Genomic DNA, 22,364 nt, shown 5'->3' on the forward strand with positions numbered 1-22,364 from the left:
AAATTGGCTTTGAGAAAGGAAAATCGAAACTAGAAGAAATATTATTAGACAAGGAAAAGGATTACATAAAAAATTTATATCACATATTATTAAAATGGGAAACAGAGGATGAACAAGTCAAAGAAGCGATGATACGATGGGGGCAGGACGTGGGAAAGCCAATCAGGTTGGAGAAATGGGAAAACCTATGGAAAAGGGATAGCAAACTGACCCCAAATTACGATATCAAAGAGAATCTTCTAAAAATGCAATATAGATGGCACTTGACACCTGTCAAGTTAGCTAAAATGTATAAAAACGTAACCAACCAATGCTGGAGATGCAAGAATGAGGTAGGGACCTACCTACATATGTGGTGGTTTTGCAAGGAGATCAAAGTATTCTGGGAGAGGGTGTACATAGAGATGAAAAAAATAATTAGATATCCCTTCAAGAAGAGTATGGAGACCTTTTTATTAGGAATGGTGGGTAATGAATTCCAGCCAAAAGATAGAAAGATAGTCATGTACGCCACGGTCTCAGCGAGGCTACTAATAGCAAAGAATTGGAAAACACAAATTATACCAGAAAAGGAGGATTGGCAACTAAAAATGTTAACATATTATAATTTGGCGCTAAAATATGAAGAGTTAAAAGGAACAAGTAATTTAGAAAGAGAGGAAAATTGGAAATCATTAAAGGATTATTTTAACTCACAGGCAGGAAAAGCCATCCTACTGGCAGATTAGTAAAGACCCAAACAACTGAGATTATTAGACTATGAATAAAGGAAAGATCATGCGGATAGAGGAAAGACGGACAATTAGGCAGTGATGGGTAAGCTGAGAAGTCAAGATGGGGGGGAGGGAGGGAGGGAACGCAGTGATAGGAGGGAAGGGGAGAGGAGCTAAGCGAAAAGAATTTGACACTTTGTAAAGTGTAATATGCTTTGATAAGCAGTTTGTAACTTGATTGGATATGTAAAGTGGTTACTTTTTCTTTTTCTTAGCAATGTGCTCCTTTTTTAAAAAGAAATAATTTGTAATATGTTGGAATAAAATAAAGTTTATATTGGAAAAAAAATCTTAAACACTTGTATGGCACTGTTCCCAAATTTGTTCTGAAAAGCTGAAATATTGTAGAGCCCTGCCTGGTAGGTGATATCTTACAGAGAGACACTTATTAGTGTCCCATCACTGGGGGACATGTGGCTGGGCCTGCTCCAGTGGCATGCAGTTAAATTTTTCATAGGGGAACAGTTAGGGCCATAGGCGTTAACTTGTGAGGGACATGGGGGTCAATGTCATGAGTGTGACATTGTGGTGTCCTGGTGTTGCACACGTAAGCATCGCATCTCCCTCCCTAAGCTGGGCAGAAGCTTCCCGGGCTTTTCGAAGGAGGTGCTAGAGATCTTACAGGATGCTGGAACCCCCCTGCCTCCTTCCAAAAGCCGGATAAGCTTTGGGGAGATGGCAGGATGGATCTTGGACCCATTGGAGCCTCGCAGCTAACTCCCAAATCCAGGCAAAAGCTTCCTGGGCTTCAGGAAGGAGGCCCCAGGGGAACATCTAGGGGACGACTAGCCTAGGACTCAGCTATACAGCTACAAATAAAACATTTTAGGTGTGCTTTAAGAGCAATATACAATGTGACACTAGATGGTGAGCCTTATGGAAAATTCAGTGTAATTTTAAAAAACGCTTTTAAACAGCATTTTCAGAATGGTTTTTATATGTGTGTAGATTCCACCCCAGTCCCCTTAGTCCAATGACTGCATGCCACTGGCCTGCTCCATGGTGGCTCCCCAGCATTGGAATTATATTTCCTATGAGATTTCACAGGTATCCTTGCTGGGGGTTTACCCTAATCCACCTGTGATTCATTTCACACTGAGCTCCTTGTTTTATTTTTGTTAATGTATCCATGTTTTCATCGCTGTTGATTAAATTTTATTGCAGGTTGTTTGGATAACAGGATATCAGTATTTTAAATAAATAAACAGTAATGCCTTTTCTTTATCAGAATACACCCCCAGTTCACTGTTAACCTTGCTTGTATAAATAAAGTTGATACAGCAGATTCACACTGTCGGAACGTTTGTTATCACCGTCTATATTATTATGATGTATGCCATTATTATTTTTAAAGTGTGCCATCAATGTATTCCATGGACAAGTGGAACTTGTCAACACTCAAGCAACTGCCATCAATAAAGTGGCACCTTGTGTTTATTGAAGTAGTAGTAGTAATAAATAATAAGTTTATTTATATGCTGCCCATCTGACTGGGTTGCCTCAGCCTCTAGGCAGCTTCCAACATATATAAAAGCATAATAAAACATTGCGCAGTCAGGCGAAGTCCCCCGTACCCCGGGGCTGCCCCTGAGGGAAATAACTACTCATGACAACGTTCTATGGGATTAAATTGGCCACAACTTTATTAATAATCAGATGTAGGCTCAGGCATTGGGCGTTTATCCTTCCCAGCCCCCCAGCTGGGGTTCTGGGTAACTTCAGGGTTATCCAGCATGATTGGGAAGTGGGCTAGTCTGGAGAACATATGTTCAAGCAGATACCCCACCCCTCTATGTTCGCTGCCGCTGGAAGGGGAGGGCAGTGACGACCCTGGGTGTATGGTCAATGCCTCCCCCTGAGACCCCTTTAATGGGAACCCTGTTATTGCCACCACATTTTACATTTATCTCAATACTTTCCTAAATTACTGATTTTTTTTTAATGGAAGTGATGGATAAAATATAATAAATGTGGTGTATGGTGCACCATTGCTTAGATAAAGGCAAAGACCTGAGGGTACAAACACAATTAAAGAAGAAAACTAGATGATGTGTTTTGGCTAAACCCTAATAGCTTTGACATGGCAGCCTTGATCTCCTTGTTTCTCATACTATAAATCACTGGATTCAGCATGGGTGGGACCATAGAATATACCACGGTAAATACCAGATCCTGATCAGAAGGGGTGTTTGATGTAGGCCTCAGGTAGGCAAAGAATCCAGTAAATAATAATGTGGAGATGACAATGAGGTGAGGAATGCAAGTTGAGTAAGCCTTTTGCCTTCCCTCCGCAGAGGGAATTCTCAACACAGCAGAGAAAATCTGCACATAAGTTACAATGATGAAGGTAAAACAGCCTAGCCCTATGATAATGCTCAACATAACCATGCCAATTTCCACCAGGTATAAATCTGAGCATGCAAGCTTCAGTAAATGTGGAATTTCGCAGAAGAACTGATTGACAACATTGGAGCAAAATGGGGTTGCAAAGGTGCAGCTGGTGTGTAATACTGCATGGAGAAGACCACTAGTCCACACACATGCCAGCATTTGTATGCAGGCTTGCTTGTTCATCACCATCTCATAGTGCAATGGATTGCAGATGGCAACATACCGATCGTAAGCCATGAGTGTAAGAAGGGAGAAATCAGATGATAAAAAAAAGAAAAAGAAGAGTACTTGAGCAACACATCCAGAATAAGAAATTTGTCTAGTATTTAAGATAGAATTGGCTATGGATTTGGGGATAATAACTGAAATAGAACCAATGTCCTGCATGGCCAAGTTCATCAGAAAGAAGTACATGGGAGTGTGAAGGTGATGGTCAATAGCTATTGTGCAAATGATGAGAAGATTCCCTGATATAATTGCCATGTACAAAACCAAGAACCCAATAAAGTGTAGAATCTGCAGCTCACGAATCTCAGAAAATTCCAGGAGTAGAAATTCAGTCACTGAGGTTGTGTTCCATTGTTTGCCCTCAACAGTCTGTTGCATAATTTCTGCAGAAGAAAACATAATGGAAATTATAACAATTATGATCTACTCTGCTAACAATGTCTGTTTCAATAATTCAAATTATGATGATTTTGCTTCCAGCCTTCGCACTCTGTTCTTGTTTTGTGCTTCAGGTCAGAGGAAGAAGAAGAAGAAGAAGAAATTGAGCTACCAAGGTCAAGACTGGCGTTTCATTCTATAAACAATCACACTGTTGCTGCAGCAGCTAGTGCCTCCAATATTTCAAACAGTAGATTATTAGGAGCAACATATGCAAAGCACTTTCTTTCTTTTATCCAGTCTTTATTCATTTATTCAAACACGTGTAGTAGAACTATGATTTATTTAGACACTGGAAAAAGGAAGCATTAAAGAGAAGAACAGATCAAAAGACCAATAAATTATTACATAAATCAGATTCTCCTAAATTGAGGGTACACGTTGTGTGTGGGCCTTGGTATACTCCCCCCTCCACCTGTGAGGGGGGGTTTGAGTCCTGTGCCTGAGACAGACCCACGATCACACCAGGGCCTGTTGGCCAATTAGGGAGAGGTTGTTTGATGGGGGGGCTATATAAGCAGCAGTGTGTTGTTGGGGCCTTACCTGGCTTTGTGTCACCGAACACCCACCCACCTACCCTTTCTTAGGTTTTCTTTTGGCCTTCCTCTGGACTTTGGTTGGTCATCTGTTTTGGAACAGGGGCTGGGTATTAATTTTTTCCACTTTGCAGATTGGCACTGGCCATTTGGTTTTCGCCTACCTCTTAGCAATCACCACAACTTTGTAAGGTTTTGCGGTTAGGCATTGGCTTAGTGAGATGCCGGGGAGGGGAGGGGCAGCCATCACCTGCCCCTCTAGGTACAAGGGTATTCCATTAGAGGAATCCAAGGGTCTGGATCTTGTCCGAAGTCTGCTTGAGGGGCTAGGGCCATGCCAGGAACACAGGAACCCCGGGGTGAGCTTCAGTTGGTTGCCATTGACAGAGCTCCCTCATTTGGTGGTTTACCCTTCTAGATTCCCTGCAGGCAGGCAGGAGTCAGATATAGCTTTGCCAATGCCTAAGCCAATACCACTCACATTCTGTATTCAATAAAGTTGTGGCCTAAATTTGCCCATTAACATTTAAACTAAAATATTTGTGTCAATGTGTCTTTATTATTCTGGGGAGAGGGGGTGTTCCAGGGCCTTGACGCACAAGCAGTAAATGCATCAGGGGAAGAAACTTGAATCAAATTGTTCATCCTTAGTTTTATAATAAGAATATATATCATCATATGTCCAGTCTACGAAATGAGAGATGGACAATAATTATTCATCTAGCAATAGCTTTGGACAAGAAAGCTCTGGTGTTTTCCTTCCAAAAGTGGTTCCATTCAGTTCAGTGGAGGGAACTAATCAACTTATCCAAGTGATAAAAATATACATTGTCTTCGTTCTCAGAATATGCTTGTTGGGAGAAATCCACTGAATCAAAATGAATAGTGTATCGGTATAAAGCACTGATGGGTGCAAAACAACAGAAAGAGTAATAAAATTGATTGTTTAATGCCTTCGCTTCTCATGTTGGGCTGCAGTCAAAAATGTGTTTTTCTGCCTAGGCTTCTGATAATCCTGTGATTGGTGGAGATGGATATGCTTGTCCCATTGGATTCATACGTTTTGTTGTCAATGCTGTTTTAACATTTTACTTGTTTTATATTATTTGTTTGTTATTATGTTTATTATATTGTACCCAACTATAGATTTATTCTTATTGAAGTGTGGGTTATGAAATATTTAAATAAAATAAAGCTGGTTTTATTTGCACCCATTGTACCCATCATATAGTATCACTAACCTTAGTGTCATTACAGTAAAGTAAAACTCAAGAACTTTGAAAACTTTAAAAAAAAGTGAGATAAGTTCTTTCCCCTTTCTGATAGGTGTTTCCAGTTGAACTGGGAAAGAAAACAGCTGAAAAGCTAAGATGCATTTCAGTCTAAAACAGTATCATTAGTGACACAAAGAGGGATGAAACAAAAAAGCACATAGAAAGGAAAAAGAGAAGACATTTAAAGGAGGTGTTTGGTGTGTAGAAAGGTTGTACTGTTTCACATGGCATTTCAACATGTTCAAAGAGCTCTTAATCCAGGAATCAACACTTATATACACAACATTCACATAGCAGCAATTACATATCACCGTGAAAGAAGTTGTTGTAGTGGACAAAGTAATGGGAAGGAGTTGTCACTTAGTGGGAGAACAAAGGGACATAGGAGGATTCCTTACATCAATTCAGACCATTGGTGCATCTAGCTCAGTGTCATCCACATTGATTGGCAGTGGCTCTGCAGGATTTCAGATAGAACACCTTGTCAGCATTACCTGGAGATGCCAGAAATTTAACCAGGTATCCTGTGCATGATCCTCAACCCCAGGGATCTCTATTTAAATGTTCAAGTAACAGATGATGGTTAAGGTGTCCGCTGAAAGTCCCTGGGAAGACCGTAAGAAGATGCTGATACTCAGAGTCAACAAAATTGGGCTGGATGGAATGACTTAAAGCAAGGCAGCTTCATTTGTCCACTGCACACACAAAAACCAAAACTGATTAAAGAACCATTTAGATGTGAGGCTGGCCCTCATGGAACACATTAATAACCTTCTAAAGCCCTTGCATGCTTAGGATTGTGTTTAAATTGGCTCTTATGCGGAGAAGAAGAAGAAGAAGAAGAAGAAGAAGAAGAAGAAGAAGAAGAAGAAGAAGAAGAAGAAATACACTAGGTGATTGGGGAGGAGGAATACACATCATACGTAATGCTAGTAGCATAAACACCACTCACTAATGTGCATCATTATTAATACATGGAAATATCTATGCAGAAGAATCAAATATTGTGCTCATTTTGAAACTGTCTGCATAGTAGGAGTGATCCAAGTTATAAGTAGCTTGCACGCATTGTGAAAATTGCCCTGAGCCTCCCTGTCACAAAAAAATCTATCTCTAAAGTTATATCTATAAATAACTTACAATTCTTTCTCTTTGTGGAATTCTTCTAGTTCCAGATGCAGAATCTTCTCTCGGATTTTAGAGTACTGTGCCACTCACCAGTCATGATAATAAACAATTCTTTCTATGGTGGCAGTAACTAATTTATACACATTTTGCATTGCTGGAGACTTATTCTCAAGGGTTCAGTTGAACAGCTCTAGGGACATGTAGTGGAAAAAATAACTTTGTGGTCTGTGGTTCTGCCTATATGATTTGCAGACACTTGTTCTATGTAGGGGCATTGGAATGACAGAACTTGTGACCCCTCCCCATATGATTGCCATTTTACATTTTTTAATATGAAATGTAGGAATATGTCCTATGACATGAATCATAGAAGTCTGAGTATTGCAGTGTTTCCCCCTTGAAACACTGAACATTTGTAGGTCAGAGGCAGTAGCATCTTTCTAGAGGTGGTGTTGCTCTCAGTGGGATGGGGTAAGGTGGTACCAGTGAGAATGTGGAAGCCTGGAGTTGGTGGTAATGGTCTCACAGGTTCACAAGCAGCTCTGTGTCTGCCCCTGCCCTGGAGCTCCCCAACCTTGCCACCATCTTTTCTTGTCCTGATGAATGCAGTATGCCACTGCTGCCTTCCACAACCTACCACTGATTTAGTTAGTTAAACAAAGAAAGGATTATGACGGATGAAGGAATGATTTGGGGGAAAGCCGATATCTCCTCCCATTTCCCTCCCTGGTTTGTAATATGGAGATCTCGTATTTGTTCAAACTCTTCTCTTTCCCATCCAGCTACCCTGTTCTTCTGAGCAGGAAAGCATAAGGTGAAAAGCTGGGTTCTTCTGAGCCCAATTACCCTTCCCTATGACCCATGGTTATTTCAGCAGAGAAGGAGCAGTATGAGGAAGTAGGCTATATTTTTGTTTTCAGTGATTAGAAAAGAATGAGGAAGTTGTTTAATATATTTTGCTTGGGAGAGGACAGAAGGAGCTTTGTTATTCCAATTTGGTGATGGACTATTCCAAAACAGAACATCAAGCTCTAACTATATTAGTAAGGGTGGGAGGGATATTCAGTAATCCATTTATTTTCAGTGGTGACATAAATGCTACTTCCAAGATAATGAGTTAGATTGAGAAAATGGTGCACATAAAAGCATCAAATGACATACATTCCGTATAGTCTACAATATAAAATGGCTCAGTCACCCTTCAGAGAAAGCACTTTTAAAAATGTAAGACTTTGACTTCCTCCTGTTCATGTATTAAGACTGTCAAGAGGAAGCCTGCCTTTGTGTTCCAACATTAGGAAAAGAATGTCTTGTGTGTACAAAAGAGAGGGTCTTGTCTGGGGTGTTGCCCCAAATGTGGAATTCCTCCCCTCCAAGACAGGGAGCACCAACTAAGCACCAACACTGTAATCTTTTTTGGAGCAAGGTTAACCCATTTTTAGATTGGGGTATTTTTAAACAGGTTGAATGGTTTTGTTCCTCTTAATGTTATTGTATTGTTGGTTTGTTGTTTCATAATGAATTTGACATTTTGCATTACTTGGAATATTGACATGAAGTCCATTTTGAATAAAGAAAAAAAGGGGGGAGGATAAAAATGTAATAAATTTATTAGAAATCATTGTGCATCACTGTTGAGATGAAGGCTTAAACACATACAATTAAAAAAGACTTGATGGTGTACTTTGACTAAAACCTAATAACTTTGACATGGCAGCTTTGATCTCTTTGTTTCTCATACTATAAATCACTGGATTCAGCATGGGTGGAACCATTGAATATACCACAGTAAATACCAAATTCAGAACAGAGGTAGACCGCAGGTAGGCAAAGAATCCAGTAAAGAATAGCGTGAAGATGACAGTGAGGTGAGGAATGCAAGTTGAGTAAGCCTTTTGCCTTCCCTGCACAGAGGGAATTCTCAACACTGCATAGAAAATATGCACATAAGTTACAATGATGAAGGTAAAACAGCCTAGCCCTATGATAAAGCTCAGCACAACAGCTCCAATTTCAATTAGGTATAAATCTGAGCATGCAAGCTTCAGTAACTGTGGAATTTCACAGAAGAACTGATTGACAACATTGGAGCAAAATGGGGTTGCAAAGGTGCTGCTGGTATGTAGCACTGCATGGAGAAAACCACTGATCCACACACAAGCCACTGCTTGTATGTAGGCTTGCTTGTTCATCACCATCTCATAGTACAATGGATTGCAGATGGCAACATACCGATCATAAGCCATGAGTGTGAGAAGGAAGAAGTTGGATGATATAAAGAAGTTGAACAAAAGGATCTGAGCTACACATCCAGAATAAGAAATTTGCCTAGTATTTAAGAGGGAGTTGGCCATGGATTTGGGAACAATAACTGAAACTTGTCCAAGGTCCTGAATAGCCAAGTTCATCATAAAGAAATACATCGGTCTGTGCAAGTGGTGATCAGAAGCTACTGCAGAAATTATGAAAAGGTTCCCCATTAAGCTTGCCAAGTACAATACTAGAAATATAATGAAGTGCAGAATTTGCAGTTCCCAAGCCTTTGAAAATTCGAGGAGCACAAAGTCAGTCACCGTGGTGGTATTGAACATTTTGCACTTTTTAGAAGGCCTGTAAAAGGAAGGAGGAAAATTAAAACTAAATAGTTATGGCCAAGGTCCTTTAAAAAAAAAAAAAAACATGTTCTTGTATTCACCGAAATCTCCTTGTTCACAGAATTTCACACACGTGGAAACAGTAAAGCAATAATTGTCACCCTAGAAGACTAATACATTAGATTTGGCTGAATCCCGACCCAAATAAAAAAATTTAGACTTTGGTCCAGTTAGGTGGATTTGTTGGGCTTACAGATTGATCATTCATGAGTATGTTTAATAAAAAAAATAGAAAAGGAGAAAGAGGCCACATAGAGGCATGGCCAAGGCCATGACATGGGAACTGACATGTATGTGCACACACAACAGAAAGTCCTGTTCACCTCAGCTGGCCCAAAGCAACATGCAGCTAACAGGACAGGGTTTCCACAAAAAGAGAAAAATGCTTGATAGAATTGCCATGTACAAAATTGGCAACAATAAAATGTAGAATCTGCAGGTTCTGAACCTGTGATAAATTGAGGAGCAGAAGCCGCCCAGGCCCAAGCTTCCCAGACCTGAGGGCAAGTCCAAGCCCAAGCAAAAAACCCAGATATTTCCATCAAAATGTAAAAATCCACCTGGGTGGCATGTTGCCCCCCCAAAAAGAGGACATGTCCAGGTTTTTCTGGACATATGGGAATACTACATCATTATCAATTCAATTCAGGGAAAGTCTCCATGCTAGAGGCAAGGTATGGTGCTGACATTGAGATTATCTGCATAGTGGACCTAGCTTGAATGCATTACTCTAATTGCCCAAAGTGTCCCTGCCACACGGAAACCACTCTCTAAAGTTATATCTATAAATAACTTACAAGTTTTCTTCTTCATGGATTTCTTTCAGCTCCAGAAGCAGTATCGTCTCTACCATTTTAGAGTACTTTGTCCCTTACCATTCATGGCAATGAACAATTCTTTCTATGGCGACAGTAGATGTCACCATAGGACAGTGGCTAATTTATATACATGGTTTGTGTTCCCAGAGACTTATTCTCAAGAGTTCAATGCAGCAGTGGAAACACACTGAGGCATACACTAGGAAAAAATAACTTTGTAGTCTGTAGTTTTGCTGATATAATTAGCACAGGTTGACTACATATAGGTGTATTAAAATGACAGAGAACTCATGAGACTCAAGTTCTTCTTGGCATGCATAATCATATACACACAACATTTTCCAATTTTTAGTATGAGATGTAGGGGGCATGTTCTATGACCTGATGTGCAGAGGTCTGATATTGTCTGATATTGTCATACTTCCCCCTTGAGAAAGCATGTCATAGGAATTTCATATGTATGGAAATTCATATTCTGCACCTTCATTACAGATTACATTACAGTTATGGTGCAGTGGACTATGCTTCTACTATCATAATGGGATTTTCACTCTGAGTAAATATCTGAACTTGGCCACAAAGGTCAAACATTTAGCTTTTAAACAACAATATGCTTCAGGATTCAGGTGATAACAAAGATAAATTTGGGAACGTGGGCAGACCTGCCTTATACTGACTCAAACCAAACTAGTGCAATATTTTTGTTGGCAACAGCTAACCAGGATTTCAGGTAGGGGTCTTTCCCAGCTGTACCTGGGGATGTGGATTGAACCCTGACTTGCAAAGTAGATGCCCTGCCATTGAACTACAGACCTTTAAATTTCTGAACTTCCACCAGTAGCCCTCATTCTTGGTCCCTCATATAACCTTCTTGATTTGCTTTAATTGGAAATGATTTGAACTTTGATGTTCTCTTTGTAACATAACAAGCCAATGCCAGAACTTTAGAACTTTCCCCATGTAGACATTTTAATGGCTGCACTCCAGTTATACAGAAGCCATGGCTTCTTCACACACCCTTGTCATACAGACAGGCAAAAGTCATTATCACAGATCAGTGACACATTTCCAGCTTGGCAAAAATACTGAAGAAGGGCTCAGAACAAAGTGAGTGAAGAATGTGTCCAGGAGTGGGGCCATTGTATGGAGCAAGGCCATTGAGTCTGTGTCTTTATAATTAGACATAGCCTAAGAAGACTCCTGAGGGCTGAATAGAGAGGTTCCAAACTCTTGATGTAGAGAAATCCAATGTCAACATGTGCAGCATTCTTCATTATCTACTGTACTGCTCCCTGTATAATTCTCCTAGGAATATATTTCAGAGAGGAATTCTTTAAAGAGTTTCCTTCTTGAATTGTAGGGAGAGAATTTGTTATTTACTCGAGGCTGGGGATAAACACACTACAGTCATATCTTGGATCCCAAATGTCTTGGAAGCCGAACATTCCATCTCCCAAACAATCGGAAACCGGAAGTGAGTGTTCCGATTTTTTACCTTTTTCTGGAAGCCAAACATCTGGTGTGGCTTCCACTATTGTTTCTGGTGCACCTGTGCATTCGGAAACCAGTCGGAAGCTACACCTTGGTTTCTGAATGTTCAAACAAACTTTCGGAACGGATTCCTTTCGACTTCCGAGGTACGACCGTAAATATAAAGTTTCTATGTCTGTCATGGCAGCCCAATGTATTATGCAAAAGTTCCCATGTCCTGTGGACCAGATATGCTAAAATGTATCCTAATACTATTTGAAGTTCTATATTTTTGTGATAACCAATGGTTCTTAGCAAATAAATTCGACTAAATGCATGAGCAAGGATAGATTTCGTTCCTTTCAGTGTCCTGACATTCTAAGATAAACAAACAGAGCCAGTTTGTCCTAATTACATTAGTAAAAAATACAGACCAGAGAGTCACTTAATGTCCCTGCTACTGAGCTATGTTGGACTCCTGAGAGTAAATCTCTAGGAACACAAGATAGATATTAATAAACCTCCTTAGCATGTTGTCAATTTCATATTGCCTTCATATACCAAAGTGATGGTGAACATTTGTATAGTTTCATTGGTGACTAGACAGCTCTAACAGTGCTGAAGGAGAAGGGCATCTGAAGTTGAAAGAAATATCTGAAGAAGGAAGAGGAGGGGCTGTGACTCATTGACAGAGGACATGCTTTGCAGGCAAAAAGCCCCCAAACCAGAACCTGGCACCTCCTGGTAATGCTGGGGAAGACACTTCTGTGAAATCTTGAAGAGCAGATGCCCATCAGTACAGACAATACTTGGGTGGATGTATTTGTTGTCTGATTCTGTATAAGGCAGGTTCCTTTAAAAAAGGTAGGAATAAATTCCATTAATAGTTTCTGAATTGCTCACCTAAAAAAATAAGGTATATAATCCTCCCCTCCAAAAAGAAACACTTTGTTTCCCCCCACTTAATACAATATCTTTCCCCCTCATCGATATGTATGTACATGGCATACAGACATATATCAGAGTACTTATATGAGTTGTGTGTATGAGCACTGGAATATTCTTATACCAACGTGTGAATCTTGGCATACATCCAAGGTGATCTGTAATGTAACCACAGCAATTTGGAATGAGCTGGTTTTGAATTTACTGTACTTTCCTTTCTTTTTGTTAAATTTCATTTTCTTAAATATAAAAAGATTACAAAATGCCAATTAGTATTTTAACACTTAAAAAAAGACAAGCAAAGAGAAGGGAGGAAGCATACATAAGTCTGGAAAAAGAATAGTTAAGTAAATAAGTAAATACAGTGGTACCTTGGGTTAAGTACTTAATTCGTTCTGGAGCTCCGTTCTTAACCTGAAGCATACTTAACCTGAAGCACCACTTTAGCTAATGGTGTGCCACCAGAGCACAATTTCTGTTCTTAAGCGGAGTTCTTAATTTGAAGCATACTTAACCTGAAGTGTACTTAACCTGAGGTACCACTGTAATGATTTGTTTAAACTTTTCATAAATAAATAACCAAGTGAGAAGACATATCCTTACAAATTTAATAAACGTTTTAAAAAAGACACAAGGATTTTATAAATCATGCAGAATTCAGATCCACCTTAATTGAGGAAGATCATAACCATACCTTGAATTACATAATATTAAACTGGTGGTGAGGATCCGGTGGCCCTGCAGCTGTTGCTGGACTCCAACTTTGGTCAGCTCCATTCCTTAAGTCAGGGATGGAGGGAGTTGTTGTCCAGCAACATCTAGAGGACAACCTGACTTTCTCTCTCTCTCTTTCTCATAAATGGCAGAAGGGAGTGGGGAAAAGTATTGTAACCTATCAGCCTTTACTTACTATTCCAAAATTTATTGAACAATGCATATTCATTCTTTCTCTCCCCTTTTTTACCCAAAAGATTTAGGTCTGTTTGCTTAAAGTTGCAAATCCCTATAATTTGACGTACCATCCACTTTAGTGAGGCAATTCTTCCCCTCCACTGCCAATGTTTTGCAATGAGTAGCAAAGTGTCTAATATCATAGAGAACACAGAATCTCTCTCTCTTTAGGAACCATGTCTTTCAAACACAACTAAAGTTGGAGCCTTCAAAAAGCTTTATTAAGGACCTATGCAGTGGCAGACCTATATTTTTTGGGTCCTGCTACTACATCTCATATTTTGATTAAAACTGTTCTACTGGATTATCTCATGTGTCAAAGTCACTGGTGTGGATAAATATTTCCTATGCCTTATACTTTACAAAGTTATTGGCGGCGGGGTGTGTGTGTGTGTGTGTGTGTGAACATTAGAGAATTGTATATGTGTGAATAAAGTCTCTTCTGGAGCTTCTCTGGGATTAGGGGCCCTGAAGCTGAAGCCTCATGAGTTTCATAGATCTACACTTGGACCTATGACTCCCCCATCATGGTATTTGCTGGAATCAAAAAGCTATGGCAAAACAGACCTTATAAACCCTTAACACCTGGAATATGGTGTTACTGTGTCCCCACTCTGATAAGGATAGGAAGAGCTGCTTCCCTGTCAGGGTCTCAATTTCTTGGCATAGTTTATCGCTCTTATGTGGCTGTAATTGCAGAGCACCAGAATCGTTGTATCACATAATCTTTGATTGTGCTCTTCACTCATCGTCCAGGAGTAAGTTTCTTGCTCCACATTTAAAGGGAATTGCCGATGACTTGAACGAAGCCAAACTGAGATACCTACTGAATGATGAAGACCCTCCAAGATCACTTATGGTTGCCAGATTTCTGATCACTGTCCTATCCCAAAAGAAGAAAAACGGACTTCTGGGCAGATTGGACATTCCTTTTAAATCATGACTCATGATGTAATTATGTGATACCTTAATTGATGTTTTTATAATTTTATGAATAGGGGGTGATGTTTTATGTTGTAAATTTACTGCTTAGTCTGTTACTTTAAAGTCCTCTCGAAGTTCTAAGTAGAAAGGCTAAGTATATATATGTTGTTTGAAAATTGTGCGCTATGGGCCAATGGCCGTAATAAAATATCATTCAAATTCTTGGCATAGTCCACACACCTGTTGCTATTATAGCCTCCTTGTTTCATGCAAAATATACTCCTGATAAAGATGAAAGCAATTGTGTATAAGGTAGTGGTTGAGCTAATGGGTATTCCTATTCAGAGCAAACCCAGAGTAAACCCTGCTATCTCCTATTCTATCATCTTCTGCCACACTTTTCTTTCTTTCTTTCTTTCTTTCTTTCTTTCTTTCTTTCTTTCTTTCTTTCTTTCTTTCTTTCTTTCTTTCTTCTTTCTTTCTTTCTTTCTTTCTTTCTTTCTTTCTTTCTTTCTTTCTTTCTTTCTCCCTGTTTTCTTCTCCTTGCCAATGCCTGGCTGTCAGATTCAGAGCATGGCAAATGTCTCAAAATAACAGCAATAAACTGGAATGAATTCTGCATGCATAAAAACAACCACAGTAATAACAAATTGGAATTTCCAAGCAGTGAAGCCTGTCTTCTTACAGCACGGTGCTATTATTTTAACAGTTGACTGCTTCTTTCGACAGGCAGCCCACACCTTCCTGAGGTGAAAACCATGGCAAACCAATCTTTTGTATCAGAGTTCCTGCTCAAAGAGTTTTCAGAGGTTCGGGAAATGCAGATTTTCCACTTCCTTCTATTCCTGGTTTTGTACTTGGCAACAGTAGCAGGCAACCTTCTCATCATTTCTGCAGTAGCTTTCGACCGCCGACTGCACACCCCCATGTACTTATTTCTGATGAACTTAGCCATACAGGACCTTGGATCTGTTTCAGTCATTGTTCCCAATTCCATGGCTAATTCCCTCATGAACACCAGACACATTTCTTATTCTGGGTGTGTTGCTCAAGTTCTCTTATTTGTCTTCTTTTTAGTATCCGATGTCTCTCTCCTGACCGTCATGGCATATGATCGGTATGTTGCCATTTGCAACCCATTACAATATGAGAAGCTGATGAACAAGCAAGCCTGTGTCCACATGATTGCCTGTGTATGGATCACTGGTCTTCTCTATGCTGTGTTACACACTGGAGGCACCTTTTCAACCCCCTTCTGCTCCAATGTTGTCAATCAGTTTTTCTGTGAAATCCCACAGTTGCTAAAGCTCTCCTGCTCTGGTTTGAACCTAACAGAAATTGGAGCTATCGTGCTGACTATTTTCATTGAATCAGGTTGCCTCTTCTTCATTGTTGTAACTTATGTCTATATTTTCAGTGCTGTATTAAAAATACCTTCTGTGCAGGGAAGGCAAAAAGCCTTCTCAACTTGCCTCCCTCATCTCATTGTTATCTCCACATTATTATTAACTGGGTGGTTTGCTTACCTAAGTCCTCTCTATAGTACCACATCACAGCAAGATTTGTCTTTTGCTGTGATATATTCTGTGGTTCCACCACTGCTGAACCCAGTGATCTACAGCATGCGAAACAAGGATATGAAAAATGCCTTGTCAAAATTATTTGCAATTATGAAATCTTCTAAGAATGAAATCTTCCATTTTCTTTGGTAGGTGTGGATTCCTCTTCTGGAGCTACCATGCCCAGAGTGGTTTAACAATTGATCCCTCATCACAGGGAACTCCAATATTGATTATATAAGTTGCAATAGACAAATTAGAAAATTTACAGCTACCGTTACTACACTGGGTACAGGACAGGATTCATTATCTTATCTGCATGGAAGCTTCCCTCATCCATGGCAGAAAATCTGTTTGTTTAAGAGAGCAGAACCAGAACCACCTTCATACCCTCTAAACCCCTCACGAACTTGTTGTGAAAAAGTGTATTTAACAACAACAACAATTTTTATTATTGATATCCTGCCCATCTGTCTGGGTTTCCCCAGTCACTCTGGGCGGCTCCCAACCGAATATTAAAAACACAATACAGCATTAAACATTAAAAACTTCCCTAAACAGGGCTGCCTTCAGATGTCTTCTAAAAGTCAGATAGTTGTTTATTTCCTTGACATCTGATGGGAGGGTGTTCCACAGGGCAGGAACCACTACCAAGAAGGTTACCTGTAACTTCACTTCTTGCAGTGATGGAACTGCCAGAAGGCCCTCGGCGCTGGACCTCAATGTCCGGGCTGAATGATGGAGGTGGAGACACTCTTTCAGGTATACAGGGCCGAAGCCATTTGGGGCTTTAAAGGGCAACACCAACACTTTGAATTGTGCCAATGTAGCCAATGTAGGTCTTTCATGGCCGGTGTTATATGGTCTCGGCGGCCACTCCCAGTCCCCAGTCAAGCTGCCGCATTCTGGATTAATTGCAGTTTCCGAGTCACCTTCATTCCATATTTTCCACATTTAAGATGTGGAAAAGGAGGTGATCTGAACTGCAGACAAGCACTTACATTCCCAAATGTTCCATTTGGACAACAAGCCTGAAGGAGATTTATATTGCATTGGGGCAAACCTGGAGGCACAGAAAGTTTGTCTCCCACTTTTTGGTCAGAGTTCCTTTGCAGAAACAGCTATATTCCACTTCCCACACCACTGGGCCCAGAAGGTGTAATTTCTGACACATGTTATTTCTTGCAGCAGTACAGAACTTTTATTTCTTATTTTAGCATTATGAGTGAGTTGGAATATTAACAATGATGCTGCCATGCGCAACACTAACCTGGTATCTTTCCCCTAATGCTTGCAATAAAAAAGAGCTTTGTTTTAGTCTTGTCTGGACCTACATAATTGGGTTATGAACAGAATGTCCCTATTTTTTGAGGAACATTATGCTATTGACATTCAATGAATGTTATATTATATGTTATGTTCACACTAGTGCAATAGAAGTAAACTTTTCTAGTACTTACTAAAAGTGAATGAGACAGTACATTTCCCAGTGAAAACTTTGCACATTGTGAATATGGTGAAAGGTGTACAGGAAAGGAGGAGCTGGAAACAGCACCTGTGATTCTGTTTGAGATAGATATGACTGGGGAGAGCTATAGTGTCTACAATGCTGTCTACGCTATAGCACAACACATGCTTTACATTCCATTCATGGGTCAAGACAAAGAACAAGGCTGCAAGGAGGCCCAACGAATGTTCAGCCATGGCAGGTAAGCTCTATTATTCTAATGAATTTCTTGCCAAAGATGAAATCTGACTTTTAGAAGACATCTGAAGGCTACCCTGTTTAGGGAAGTTTTTAATGTTAGATGTTTTATCGTGTTTTTAATATTCTGTTGGGAGCCACCCAGAGTGGCTGGGGAAACCCAGCCAGATGGGTGGGGTATAATAATAATAATAATAATAATAATAATAATAATAAGAAGAAGAAGAAGAAGAAGAAGAAGAAGTCTGATAACTAATGTTATATCAGGAGTTGACCCATTGAAATTAAGGAACATTACCAATTTAGGACTATTAATTTCCATGAAACTACTTTGACTACAATTGGATATGATACTAAAACTTTATAATATTATTACAGACAAGAAACATCTGGAGAGCTTTGGGTGGAGGACTAAATAAAAAGAGTGCACAATGGTGCACAGTGTATGATGGTAAACCCATAGAAACATGAGCATCTATGCCCTGTTTCTCCATTATTGTCTGCAAGTCACATTCAGCACCATTCTGAGTGACTAAGAATTCACACTTTTGAAAGGAAGTCAGCTGAAAAGAAGCTGTGGAGAACTCCTTGCATCCCATATGTATAGTATTCATGTCTAATTGCAAAATGTTATACAATAGAGTAGTAGATTAAACCAGTTTAGGATAACAGATTAATTTTATCCTCTGCCAATTTAGCTCCATGCTGCCCTGAAAAACATCTGCTTCAATAATGGTGCTGGACATGAAATCTTGATTGAAAATGGAGAGGTTTCATCTGGTTACTATGATATCTTCAATTGGTTTATTTTCCCCAATCACTCTGCTCTGAGAGTTCCAGTGGGGGAGGGGGGAAATCAGCAAGTCAAAAATTAAAAATCATGGAGGATGCCATTTTGTGGAACAAAAGATTCCAGCAGGTAGGAATACAGATGCCAGCAGGTATACACAGCTGTATGCAAAGGTGTTGACTGAGGCCCAACAGAGCTGGGTTGAAGGCTGAGGTCAGCACAGCCCTAGCTAAGCTGGGAAAGATCCAGAAACAAATCTGTTCAGTGCAATGCAACAGGAGGAAACTTTCCTCATATTTCCTTATGGTGGACCTAAAACTTTTCTGTAATGATCTTGTAAACATGACCCCCCCCCCCGAAGTAAAGAAAGAGATTCAATGAGATCAGGGAGCTGCTTAGCTAGCCTGCAATTTTCAAAATTACTATGATTAATTCCAATTCTTGTAAGAAGAAGAAGAAAGAAAAAGCTCAACTGAAAATGATGGGTGATGCAACACTGAATTGTGCTGAAGTCACTGTTTATCATCAGTTCATCTCCTTCAAGGCTGGGCTAAATATGTCTCCTGTTATTTTGGTCCCTTTTTCCACAGTTCTGCTTGTGTGCCTCTTGTGAGAAACTTCATCTGTGTGTCTAATCTAGGGAAGCACTATAGCTTGGGGTGTAGTTCAGAATGTTAGCATGCTGCTGTGGGCTGGGGAGGCACATCTTTGCACTTCAATGGGTATTGCTGTTGCTGCTGTTACTGTTGCTTCTCCCTTCTCTTGTATCTAAAGACATAAAAGATGGATGCAGTTATAACAGAAGCATCCAGGACAATTTCTATCAACCAGGAGATGCTGTAATTGGTGGGATCTTCTCTCTCATATTTCCTAAATTTGATTGGCTCAGTTTTAAAAATCTCCCAGATAATCATCACAAAGCATATAGGTAAGTTCTTCTTCACTGATTAGAAGTACAAATTCAATATGGAACCTGTGCCAAATATCTAAAGGATCTACTATTCCCTTCCCATCGAAGAGCCTTCGTGCTTGCGAGACTAAATGCTTTCCCTTCTGCAGTGACCAAATGCAGATTCTCACACACCCCATATCAAGCCCGTTTGTATGTCTGCAGCCAAGAAGTACCTGGTTCAATGGATCACATTCTCTTAGATTGTTCTTTACACAGTGGACTTCACCAACTGATGATGAGCAAAATATTGGACCTCCAGCCCATAACTCCAAGAAGAAGTCAAATGAGGTTTCTCCTGGCAGACTGGGACAAAGGGTTCCCAGCGAGCCATTTTTTCGGGAAACAGACAGGGTGTAGCAGAATATCTAAGTGCACACGATCACAGTGTGATCTTATAACTCTTGACAGCTTCACCCTTGAAACGTTTTATACTGTGATGCCAATAAAAGTATTTGGTTTGAATTAAATTTGCCCAGTTATGATTTTGGTTGGCTGTTCACAGAGTGATTTGTGCATGACCGCAGTTCATGCAGTACACACTTGCATTTAAGAAACCCAGAAGTGCCCTGAATACTCTTTTCCCCTGAATCCCCCCTTTTTTAAGGAAACCCAGAAGTGCAGTGACTATCAGAGCATATTATATCAATGCCCAACTCATTCATGGAAATTCTGAATAGAAGTGGAATTGCATAAGAACAACGCTTTTGGGGGGGAAGGGTGGGACTGGATGTGTGTGGGTGGCTGTGTATATTACATGAGCTTTAAGATTAGCATTGCTGGGAAATAACACTGCAGCAAATAAATGCTATACATACTGACAAAGAAATAACAAACATAGTTTGAATAGATACAGTTGCTAAGCTTTTAAAACAAGATTGAAAGGTGCATTAGCTTCCACACACAAAAAATAACTTGAAATTAAGTTAAAAAGTTGGGAGGCAAAATGGTAAGCTTTTGCTGAGAAGTGAGTCTGTAAATAGGTGAGTCATATGCTGCAAGTTGAAATGGTTTCCAAGAGAAAAATTGCCATCTATATGCACAAATATCCTGCAATTTAAATGCTTGTTATACATGTTCACTTATTCAAACATGACGATTTAGTACCCAAACCTTGCTATACAATCTGCAGATTCAGATATACAAGCAGCAGGACATGCATCTAGTACTGTACAAAAATAAGCAGTCTTAAACAAGCCCCCCCTCCTCTGGTGTGTGTGTGTGTGTGTGTGTGTGTGTGTGTGTGTGTGTGTGTGTGTGTTTGCTGGTCTGCAGCAGCCATTTTGCCAGAAGCCATGGTGGATGGGAGAGAAGGGGAGGAAGGGGGAGAGATTGGACAAATAAGATAGCATTTTTTTTCCTTCCTTGTTTGCCGTGGGAAGGTTTCAGAGGGTTCTTGTAGTTTGTCAACCTTTTCTTCATCATTTTGGGGTCAAACATTTGTGGTCAGTTGCACATTGGAATGGAATTCATCGATGTGTCATGCAAAAGCTCTCCTAACAAGCCGCGCTTAGCTCAGTTGGTAGAGCATGAGAATCTTAAACTCAGGGTTGTGGTTTTGAGCTCTATGTTGGTTGAAAGATTCCCATTGCTGGAATTTGGACTAGATGATGCTCATGCTTCCTTAGAAGTCTACAATTCTGTGAACCCCTGATTTCCTAAGAACGCATTATATATTCCTTTGTGTATATGTATGTATGTATATATATATATTAGAATAAAAATAGGGTTCCCATATGTCTGGGGAAACCTGGACATGTCCTCTTTTGGGGGGCCAACATGCCCATCTGGGTGGATTTTTACATTTTAAAGGAAATGTCTGGTTGTTGTTGTTTTTTTAAATCCTTCCAGTAGCACCTTAGAGACCAACTAAGTTTGTTCTTGGTATGAGCTTTTGTGTGCATGCACACTTCTTCAGATTCGTGCATGCACACGAAAGCTCATACCAAGAACAAACTTAGTTGGTCTCTAAGGTGCTACTGGAAGATTTTTTTTGTTGTTTTGTTTTGACTATGGCAGACCAACATGGCTACCTACCTGTAACTGGGTGTTTTTAGTCATGCTTGCTCGTGCTCTTCAGACTTGGGTTCACTTGAGCTCAAGCTTGCTCATGATCATGCTCACTGGACTCAAGCTTGCCGGGCTTGGGCTCACTTGGGCTGCTCTGTACACAACAGCCAAGCAGGGGAAAGAGGCTCGCAGGCGCAGCAGCAGCAGCAGCCCCATGTGCACCCAGGTGCCTCTTTCCCCATCTTCAGCTGACAACGGCTTGGGTTGCCCTCTTTTTTGCTCTCCAATGTATGGCAACACTAATAAAAATGTTGTTCAGTAACATGTTTTTGAAGTAGATGATTGAAACGATACCACAATTTCATCTGTTCTGTTTTTGCTAGTCAGTGTGCTGTCATTTCTTTACTTGACATTCATTAATAAAACAAGGGGGAAACAAAGTCCAGTAAAGGGAATGCCAGAGATGATGGTGTTTGGGATTTGTAAGAAAAGCATCTGGTATAATAATATTAGTTCCACTTGTGGAGCCAAAGAAAGTAGCCTTATACAGTATTCCAATTTATGGATGTCTGAACACCAGTAGTGAGTTCCATGTTGGGCTTTGATTAATATTATTTCCTCATATAATATCAAACCATGAAAAAAAAAAACCAATAAGAGCACAGTTCAGCCACTAATCTCAATGGGGAACACTCAATGCATGCTTGTATTTATTTTAGATACCACAATAGATATACCACTTGATACCAAAGAAAAACCTCAAAGTGGTTTCCTCAAAGGGATTCAATTTCGACAACATCATGCCTCATCGAATATTCTCC

The 22,364-nt window shown here is 40.0% G+C and overlaps 2 protein-coding genes across 2 annotated transcripts; both read right to left on the minus strand.

Moving 5' to 3' along the window:
- Positions 1-2,801: 2,801 nt before the first annotated feature.
- On the minus strand, positions 2,802-3,737 carry LOC117057698 (olfactory receptor 14A16-like). The gene has a single exon (XM_033168539.1). The coding sequence runs from the start codon at positions 3,645-3,647 to the stop codon at positions 2,802-2,804; it is 846 nt and encodes a 281-aa protein (XP_033024430.1). The 5' UTR covers positions 3,648-3,737.
- A 4,692-nt stretch (positions 3,738-8,429) lies between these two features.
- LOC117057699 (olfactory receptor 14A16-like) lies at positions 8,430-9,365 on the minus strand. The gene has a single exon (XM_033168540.1). It carries the CDS (start codon positions 9,357-9,359, stop codon positions 8,430-8,432), a length of 930 nt encoding a protein of 309 aa, XP_033024431.1. The 5' UTR covers positions 9,360-9,365.
- Between the last annotated feature and the right edge of the window lie 12,999 nt (positions 9,366-22,364).

The sequence above is a fragment of the Lacerta agilis genome, chromosome 14, assembly GCF_009819535.1.
Source record: "Lacerta agilis isolate rLacAgi1 chromosome 14, rLacAgi1.pri, whole genome shotgun sequence".
NCBI lineage: Eukaryota > Metazoa > Chordata > Lepidosauria > Squamata > Lacertidae > Lacerta > Lacerta agilis.